General features: G+C 39.4%; 1 protein-coding gene across 1 annotated transcript in view; it reads right to left on the reverse strand.

Moving 5' to 3' along the window:
• Window positions 1-10,336, reverse strand: part of LOC139736194 (thrombospondin-1-like) — a 71,099-nt gene extending 60,763 nt beyond the window's left edge. The window contains exons 1-2 of the mRNA XM_071646928.1: window positions 10,028-10,336; window positions 9,553-9,744 (exon numbers count right to left, since the gene is read on the reverse strand). Of these exons, the coding sequence (XP_071503029.1) occupies window positions 9,553-9,619 (67 nt within the window). The 5' untranslated portion in view covers window positions 9,620-9,744; window positions 10,028-10,336. The remainder of the gene's footprint in view (window positions 1-9,552; window positions 9,745-10,027) is intronic.
• Between the last annotated feature and the right edge of the window lie 540 nt (window positions 10,337-10,876).

Genomic DNA, 10,876 nt, shown 5'->3' on the forward strand with positions numbered 1-10,876 from the left:
GGAAGATGGACAAGGAATGAAAAGATATCCATTAAAAAGAAATATAAGAGGGCGAGGAGTGGGACAAGGGGCATCGGGGATTGGCTTTGGAATATTTTGTTTTTAATAGAACAAAAACAGACAAGGCTATTCATTACTTACATACGATGTGAAGCGTATGCCAGGCATTTCAAGATAAGGATCTGATTCTGATTAATTTACTACTCTACTGGAGATGCACGCACTCAAGTTGATATCTTATGCAATCCATTCGGTATTTCTTACTACACTTCCCTATTTCTTTACCTGCGTAATAAAGCGAGATTTAAGTAATCCGGCATTAAAACCTATCGAATTTTACATCAAAATCCGAGTTGGTTGCGGGGGCATTGTGGTGCAAGCTCAAATTTCTTCTGGTTTCCACACTGCTATTCGAATCTCTCACAGCGCACAGATTCTCAACACAGGCCAAGTGGGAATGACAAATGTAATATCAACCTCATTAGTTTGAAAGGGCTGTGTGTTACTTGTCCACATGATGGGGGAAATGTGACGATTTCCTTGTTGCATTTTCTGCGGATAAGATTCCTGATTAGTGTGGTTTGCCTGTAAAGCATTTCATGTCATCGGCACTGACTTAAGTACTTACGCCAAACTCTTTCAAAGGGGGGCCCACGATACTTATCGTCGTAACTTTTTACGACAAAAAGTGACAAAATGAGATATGACCTACTTCTTCGGCGACCCAATGACACTGTGTCTTTTCAATACTCGCTAGATGGGGTAGATGTGCATAGTTGGTGACGTGGTGTAGCAGTATGTGGTATAATGGCGGAGTTTACAGGCACGGGATCGATATTTGCCTGTTATTTCTGCTACCGTGCCTGCATTGTTGCTTTCACATCAGTAGACGATAACTACCTTTCTTTACACGTCTGATTCCGGAAAGCTCATTTCAAGTGATGTTTAATTCTTGCTTTGCTCACTAGGGTTCTTCTAACTATCGTTCTTGCCCAGATACGGATGACTGAAAAGCAGGGCTTCGTGGACGGAAGCGATGACTTATGATATTTGCAGTCGCGCTGCATGGGGTAAGGCTCGATCGGTCCAGGGGTATACGAGACGGGTGCTTTGCGTTAGGTTGGGGAGAGACGGGGTGGTGGAATGATGATATGCCTTTCTAGACTGAATGATCAAGGGCAAGCAATTAGCGATGTTCCTTTTCAACCAAACCTCTCTTTAAGTCACCGCCAGTCGATAGGGCGAATCATTCCACGTCACGGCTCATTACCGAGCTGATTTTCTTTTTGTTGTTGTTCATGCTATCTGTACTGCCGCCATGGATTTCACTCGTATTCTGGGTTAGCTCTGAGAAAGTTCCCATCCTCTGAAAAGCTTTTAGTTATCTTATCCCTTTTGGATGTACCGCGTCTGGCTATTCATTGTCGACTGAACATTGCTACAAAGAATTCGTATCACACAGAATATATTTGCACGCACAAGGCACTGTGAATACTGGATTTTATGTGACTTGATATTATCAGATTACAAAAATATGTCACGCATGCCATCCTCTACACTTTAGCTTTTTATCATAAATCACAGTCAATGATTCACAATTTGCTCAGCTGCTCAGAGTGGATTCCAACTCGCGTGAACTTTCTGCACAAAGCTCGACAAACGCATTGCGATACAATACTGTATGAATGTTGGGATAATGAAATGAACTACATCATTTGTGATCAAAGGCAAAAAAAGGTAACATTTAGGCCTACCTCGCCCGTTGCTTTGTTGCATTGCAAACCTTTAAATTCCCCCCCCAAAAAAAAAAAAAAAAAAAAAAACAGCCCCCACACACAAAACTTTAAACTTTTCATGATACCTTCTCTAAATAAGTAAATAAGTAATTGATCATCCTCCAATTGCCACCCAAAGACCACTAATTTACCTGACCATTCACTTTATAAAGTCTGTACTCGATGTCTGTAATACCCGACAATGTCAATGTTATACATGGAACCACTGTGGAAGGAGAGGGATCATCTCGCGCCTACCTGATTGGATTTCTAACTGTGCATGCTTTACCTGAAGGTGAAAATGGCGTCTCGTTCCTACAGACCTATAATCCAATCAACATGAGATGGTTGTATTTCTCTCATCTAGAGGGGGTTTTCCCTTCCTCTATTATACCCTACAAGAGTTTCCGATGTCAGAAGAACGGTTCTCATTAAAAAAGCAAAAATTCTCGGACTTCTAATCGGATCGCTGGTGTTTTGATCAGCACGCGGGACAGGGCGGAATCGTGAGAATAGGAAAGGGCTGCTTCGGGGGGAAGTTGGTGGAGCACAGTCTATGCCTGAGAAATTTTCTGCCCTTGTGACTTCTAATGGAGCAACGTGGGCGTTAGTGATTGAGCTCTGACTACTGACACCTTTTCTGTTGGGAGCAGCCACGATTTATTGTGCCTGTGGTGAGTGTACCCGACTGGGGAGAGTCTAGGCAGCGTGTATTGTCTCATCGAGTCCCACAGCACACGACATGGCGCGCTCGCGTCGTCGCACACGAGTACTAGTATCGCAGTTCGAGTAAGCGATTAAACAAGAATAGACAGAAAGAAATGCCTCAGCAGTAGTTTAGGGCAATCGGCATTATGGAATAGCACAAACATTGATCAATCCGCTATCAGGGTGATCCGAGTCCTTTTTTGTTTGCGACTAATATGCCCTCCCTTTCTGTTGAATACTGGGAGCGGAACGCCAAGCCGTGTGTTAAAGTTTACACGCTGCGCTCTTGTAGGCATTCAAACACACCACCCACAATTTCATGGAAGCCACACAGTGGCAGGACTACATACAATAACTCAGCAGAAAGCTTTTTAGACCGTTTTTCCACGCACGTATTGATGGCAATCCCCTATCAACTATAGCTACCACAAACTACTAAATCAGTGAGAGTCATTTTCAGAATAGTAAAAAAAAAAGAAAAAAAAACCTTGACAAATTTTCATGGGGCCCTGTTAATATTCAGTTGTACTCTCTAGTTGTCAATTTATAAGTTTAGATAAAATATGCCTCAGATCTACTTAGTGTCCATGGATTACGTGAAATTAAGGCATACATGTCCGTCAGTCTCTTTTCCTTTTCATTTAATAACATATTCGATTTTATTACATTCTTCATTTGCATACCACGTTTGTCTTTGTATAAGTGGTTTCAGTAATTTGATCATGCTAACATAGACTTCATTCACTGTCGTTTAACGGTTTCTATGAAATACTAATAATTACTATAAATATGTTTGAGTAATACAACTACAAACAAAGTTATATTCACTGACCTATTCAAGTTTTCACACGATGTACACCAAACATCATTAGTCGTACTAAATTCTCTGAATAGTCTATCAACTTAACTCTTCGCTACATTACCAATTCATTTTTACTTAAGTGTAGCCGTAAATATATATAAAATACCATAGTCGATAGCATAATATATATATATATATATATATATATATATATATATATATATATAAAGAGGGTCCTGTAGACATTTTTCAATAGTGATTTGCCATTTTTATACATACATGGTATATATTCTTTTCCCATTAGCATAGCTTTGTGTCTGTTGGGGACCACCAGTGGCGTTTGGTCATCAGTCTCAAGCCAGGCAAGTGGTCTGTCTTTGATGGCAAAGAATGCATTCAAAGTGAACGCATTCAAGCAGATAGATAATGATGATATCGGGGAGTGTCATTCAATTCTCGTTAATCTCAAGAGGAATCCGCGATTGTCCAAATTCGAAATGGTTGGACTCACACGAGAGCCATGTTTGTTCGTCTCAGGGCTATTATATTCAGCGCGGGGGGGAAATATGCCAAGGCACTGTTCAGCACTTTGATGGCATTCCGAGAGAATGTCGTAAAATAGTTGCAAACACACCGTTTTTACTATACCTTTCCAGAATGTTTCCTTTGTTTCCTTTTCTGTATCATTCGGTTTAATGCTTTCCCGTCTGTCCATCGTTTAAATACGCTATATAAAGGATTAATGTGCACACAATGTATTCACTGTCAGCTGTCTCTTCAAATTCACATCATTACAAGGACATTGAATGTGCGAAAATAACAAACAAATGTACGTGATGTATTGAAAAAGAAGAAGAAAAGAAGGCAATCTATTTTTGTCTACCATTATCTCAAATAAAAGTATTGTATAAGCACCACCTCCAGTTACGCACTGTTTCAGCACGCATATTGCCTCCTGTGCTTTAGACCAGGGCTTATGAGTCATAGGTATAGTCAAAAGAGTCCTGAAGTACGTATAGCCACAGTTTGATGCGCAAATTTAACAGGTCTGAAATGAAAGAGGGTTTTCATATCCAATCATCGGCGAATTCAGAAACAACAGGGCATAGCATCACGAAGGAAAAAAATGCGCTTAGTGGCGACCTCCTAGTATACTCCTTGTGGAGTGGTGGTATAGTGGTGGTGGTGGGGGGGGGGGGCGATTGTTCCGTGCAGAACCTCATTTGTGCGGTAGAACTCCTGTCAGAGCATCGTGTAATACAGTCAGATTATATTAATGTTAATGAAACAATTAGGATAATCTGTTTCATGTTTGGGTTGTCCATTACAAGTCATCATTATCAGGCAGAATGTGACATTATTGGCCAAAGACCGTGGCATCTGATGCTCAAAATGAACCCATTCCATAAGGTGAACACGCAAGATACATGTATAAGTCCATGGGGGCTTCCATGGGGGCTTTAGAACCCCAAAAGTAACCACCTATAATGCGTGTATTCTGCAGTGTTTAAAATATATCTTTCTCTCTGTGCCTAGCAGCATATTCTACTCCATATATAGCAGGGAGTTCCGATCTAACTCAGACGATATGGCACAGGCCTAGAAGATAAGACCTGCATCCGAGTGCGGACGGTACACGTACAATCTTAGACTCCCGAAGTAAGCACTTTTGGCACTCCACTCCTCTGCGTGCTCGGGATATACACTATACAACTGTACATGTACAGAGTGTTCGTTCGAGATTTTTTGTTTGTTTGTTTTCGCTTGTTTGTTTTATTTTTTGTTTGTTTGTTTTCGCTTGTTTGTTTTATTTTTTGTTTGTTTGTTTGTTTGGTTTGTTTTGTTTTTCCAAGCTCGGGAATTTTCCAGAAGAGCAAAGGAATGCAATAACGTATAACGAGTATTCAAGTCGGATGACAGCAACTTGATGTAAATCAATTGTCTGTGCGTACAAGCATTAAAGGTATCGTATAGTTTTGGTTGAGACCAAACTTCAGGTTTCTAACATTTTTTGGTGAGATAATGGGAAACCTCTTATGAAATATGAAAAAGCATGTAATTCTATGAGGAATTCAACGTTTATTTGATGAAAATTGGTTTTGAAATGGCTGAGATATCCAAAAAAGAGCGATTCTAATAAAGTGTGGGACCCACACTTTATTATGATTGTGTTTTTTTTACTTTGTTTTTGGATGTTTCGGTCATTCCGAACCCGATTTTCATGAAATATACTTTGAATTCCTCCTTAACTGGTATGCTCTGTACTATATTATAAGTGTTTTCTTGGTATCTCGCAAAAAGTTTAAAAGCCCAATTCTCATCTCCACCAATACTGTACCATCCCTTTAACATGTAACCTGGGGCTGTAATATTATTGTATGTAGCTCCATGGCGTGTAACCATAGGATGTACACGCGAGTAAACGTTGTAAGAATAATATTATCAACATGATTCTGTCACAAATAGATGACTCTTGCGTCGAGATGCTTTTATTGTAACCGATTGACAAAATGCCCTTCGTCGACGTACATAAGCACAATCAAATGATGTTATATCTTATAGAGTGATAACCATGATAAAAACAAAACAAAACAAAACAAAACAAAACAAAACAAAACAAACTGTGGGCATACATAGCGGGTTGGACCCGAACCCTGCCCCAGTGAGAGACTAATTACATCTATTGAAGAACAGGTTGTCAATGCCCAACTTTAAGACTGATCAGAAAATCACAGACGTCATGGATACTTGATCCTCGTAATTAGTCGTAATTAAGTGTTCGAGTCGGTGGGGGTGAAGGATCCGCTGTCCTCTACGATAGCATCGGCATGAATGCCCAAAAGCGTGTGAGCGGCACAAGGAACTAACTATGCAAACCAGCACCTGTCCGAAAGTTTCGTCGCCGGAGCTCCCGCCAATTCATGGGACGGGACATGGGTGGACGTTTATCAAACCGCTCCACGGCTGTCGATGCGTAATTCGGTTAATCAAAAGGGATATGGAACAGCCACCTTACTACACGGATTTAATCGAGTGCGGTTAGTTTTCCAAAGCTTATGGCAATTACGTGCGACATCTCTTCTTTCGCATCACGCTCTCCTTCTTAATGTTTCTATTTTTCACACCCTTAAAATATCATATTCTTTTGGGACACAGGCCACAAATGAAACTCTTTTGAATGAAATTGTCTACGTGTTCATTGGAAGTATTTTCTTTCTCCAAGCCAATCTGTCTCACATTTACATTAATTTGATTGCGAAGGACACTCACTTTTAGTGTCAGTAATACGAAAGCAGATTTACCAATAAACCACGATGATTATATTTCACTAGCAGGACCTACATTGTATATTTGAAATATTTCCTCTACTACTGTACATTCAATACTCCATTGCTTTAAATCTCTCTGCTTCATACGTTCGTCTTACCATTGAACTACATACATATGAGATTATAACCGTATAAATGCATACCACTGCATATGATTTGAATTTATAATTATGCCGAAATTTTGTTAAGATTTGTTAAACTGTTTGGAAAATGCAATGCAGAAATAAAACTGAACTGAACTGAATTGAACCATGAAGCTAGAACTGTAGGTCCATGAATGAGCAGTTTAAATGTAGGCCTACTTACTACGGGCCTGGAAAATTGTCTTTTAGCTTCTGAATACGTGGCATTAATACAAGTGACAGATTTACAGAATTACAGATTACAACATCTGCCGGGATATCGCACTTTGCTGCAAAACATGTCTGTTTTTCTTTTTAGAATGTGGTTCAGCTCTTTAGGTATAGTGCAAGTAGAATAAGATCATGATCAGATGCTATTTTCGGAGTGAATTGCAACGGAAATATATTGTCGAATGCCTCAGCTGTGCTATGACCTTCTCTTTACATCCGATATGTTTCCTTTTCCTTCTCTCTATACTTTCTGTGTGTCCTTGTCTGTCTTTCTGTTTGTCTTGCTATCCGTTCCCCTTCATTATTACAGATATAGAAGTGAAATACATTTCACATCTCTGATCTATTTTCTTTATCAACAATACCAGAAAGTTTTATTATTCACAGGTCTTGTTCTCTAAGGTTACATTCCTCCGTTTGGCGCTTCTGTGTGGTGTTTGGGCAAAGAAAAGATGCTGTGATTTATATTCCCCTTCGGAAACATTTCAAACTCTTCGGCTGTGCAGTCTATATACACAACCCCTTTCAGGCGACGTGAATAGAGCAGATTGGGTATTATTAATGTGAAGGCTTAACGTTCCTTTGATAGCGCATAGCAGAATAACATTTTCTTGACGTCAACCTTCAAATGCTGACACATCGGGGTTTTTTTTTCCGCCAGCTCTACAATAATCTTCACCACGAGTAGTTTCTTTCTATAGAAAAAAAGGAAGCTGTTTTCTCCCTTCCCCCTATCCTCTTTCTCTCTTCTCCTTTTCTGTGCACGAATGTCCCGAGATTGAACTTTGTAAAGCAAGACCCCCTTCCTTCTACCAGACGTGCTGTGTTACTCACGCTAAATGCATCTTTAAAAAATACTCGTCTTTTACAACGCACCATGATGCTTATTAACATACATCAGGTTATTGCTGAAATTCGTGCACATAAATTGCCTGTATTATAATCTCCTGATGTATTTGTATAAATTACATGAAAACTAACAAGCTACTTTGGGTAGTTGAATTCAAACACGAGAGCAGCCGTGAAATTGTTTTTTTTTTTTCAATCCCAAACATTTATGTAGATTCAGTGAGTAAAGAATAGTCGCAGAACTCATCAGTGAAATATAAGAAAAATCGAATGATCCGTTCAAGACTTATGAGTAATAAAGTTTTCATCAATCACCGGTGGATACAACAAAGGCTACAACAATGGGTCCTTCATATGGCAGTTACAACACATAGGCCCTATAATGTTGTGCTGATTTATCATTACCTATGCTTCTTTGTGAATATATTTCTCTTTCCCTATGCGAGTCATTTCAATTTGTCATGTATTGTTTTTGGCTATGCAAAAACATCGATTAGAGCCTATATAGAATTGGTGGTTTCATCGGCAATTCATGTATAGACTGCGGACGTCAGCAATTATTCACTCCGAAAACTGTCTTCGTGTCCATAATGTCGATTTATCTTGTTTTTATCTTCTTCTTTTTTTACGGAGATGGTTAATTTCTTGACTGAAGATTGGTCTGTATCTTGTCGTCGAGGGATCAAGTTAAGCGGAGACTACGTCTGGCTTCAAAAATGAATAAAAATGATTTAAAAAAAAAAACTCTTCCGGGCAGACGGATTTTTCTGTCTAGTTTACGGCATGCAATGTTAATGTATAAAAATATAGGCTATTTTAACAAAAAGAAGAGTCCAAGTATTCAGTCCTAAGGACGCATACAGATTTTCAAGTATAAAGCTAACGAATTGATAAGAATGCTTGATATATAGGACCCCTACGCCATTTAGCGTAAATGCCATTTCATAGGTCATTTGCAAATAAACCGATCCTATGGGACGGATATTTCGATTGACACTTTATACAATAAACTCATGAATTACAAAATCAACTGACTTATCTTATCAACCGAAGTTCCTGTCAACCTCCTACTGTTTACCATGCCTAACCGCTCCCAAAGTATTTCCGAGGGGTAGTCGTATTATTGTTGAACCATAGTTCCTTCCACTTGTAAAAACATACAGCTTCGTTTTGTCCACACTCCTGTGGGTACGCAGAGCCAAGCCATGAATGCCAAAAACCTGCACTCACTTAAAGGTATAATTTGCTATTTGCAGATGAAACGAAAACCCAACATTAGTAATTTAAAATAGTTCTAAAATGTGAGTTACGGATAGAAACAACCACTGTAAAATTTTGAATGAGTAAAATCGAATTAAGTATTGTTAAATTTACAAAATTTGAACAACAGTTATAATAAAAATGTTTCCACACTAATCCGTCTACAGTTACTGTTTATTTAGAAAAATACAGATATCTCCTTATATTTTAGGCTTTGTCGCGAAAAATTGTTTATGATATAGGATGTTTTGAGGTACACCAGACCTACACATATGCATGGAATGTCATACCATTATCTTTTTTTAAAATCACTGTTCCCAAAGGTAAACAAGACCTTTAACACGCAAATTGACAATTAAAAACGAATGTCAAGGCAATATCAAGCAAGTGCTCCACGGAGGCAACAGACAACTAGTATTCAGCAACTTCAGCTGCAGGGTAAAACTTGGCTATCATTACAGGAGTTATGTACTCACCTCTCATGGCTGGCAATATTACAGCCAGTAAAATTGAGATACACGCAGCAAACGGTATTCTTTCCATGGTTGGTTGTTTCTCCTTTTGTGTGTATGTGTGTGTGTCTGTGTTTAATTCCTTCGCTCTATTTTTCCCCTCAACGCCCCAATTAGGCGTCGAGCCTCCAGAAGGCTGTGTAACTTCCTCGCAATCTGCAAACCAAATGGTGGGAAGAGAAGTGAGAAAACAATGTTAGCAAGGAGCCAAATTATAATACGTGGAAGTGTCACAGTTGGCTAGATATTGATGCCGTTATTAGAGTCAGTACTGTTAAAAGAGTCAACACATGCAACATAATATTCTGGAGAAAGGTTTTGTACTAATTAATGTTACAAATATTTTCAAAAAATCTGTTTATATATCAAACGTATAATTTTACATGCAGAGTGTTGAAAAAACAACAACAGAAGCGCACGTTAGTCAAGTTATAATTACCAGCGTTCTGTCCAGTTGAATGTTAAATCCGTATGGCTCTTCGCCGACTTTGCGGGCAGGACAAGCACGACGACGCTTATACTGTTATCCTCATCCAGCGGGTTATCGTTTTATTCCGAATGGATGGAACCAAACAAGATAAAAAGTTTGGGGGAAAGTATCCCAACAATGTATTAATCCAAATCACGCAATCAGTCGCTCACACAGCTATCACCGTAACATTTCTCGCGAAAAAAAAAGAGAAAAAATGATTCCTTCTCACTAGGGAAACCAAGTTCTCTCCACGCAGCAAGGCGTTACTCCCGCTCATTCAGTGCTGAATATGACTGGCTCATTCACATTCGCGTCTCGCTGACTCCTCTCCAGTCTTCTGCCACTCGATATCTTTCTCGTAAATGTGAAACTGTGTCTGCGTCTTGTTTCACGCGAATAATATGAGCTCCGCGGTTCACCACTCCAAACGTCAATCATCTGACAGTAGGACGGAAACTCCTGATTCGAACCAATCAGCGACGCAGACTGCGTAGCCTAGCAACGCTGGAGCGAACCCCAGAGCTCGGCCGTCCCGAAGAGTTGAAGAGAACCGAACTCCGGCCAAACTGTGCTGGGGTTGCAATACCAGCGAAGTTAGTACTTTGGGCTATTATTTCTAAACCTTTTCACGTCGCTGCGTAACTGTGCACTGTTTTATCGGTAAAATCAAGTAAACTATTCATATTTCGGTCACAATATTATTTCTTTTGATATGGATGAGAGTCAATAGTAATGTCATTTACACTCAAACAATATACGAGAATGTGTTCACAATGTCGTCAATACTACAAGAGTTCTAACTACAAATCAAGCTCT

The sequence above is a fragment of the Diadema antillarum genome, unplaced genomic scaffold, assembly GCF_040938485.1.
Source record: "Diadema antillarum isolate AM-2024a unplaced genomic scaffold, OU_Dant_1.0 seq00000633_RagTag, whole genome shotgun sequence".
Lineage (NCBI taxonomy): Eukaryota > Metazoa > Echinodermata > Echinoidea > Diadematoida > Diadematidae > Diadema > Diadema antillarum.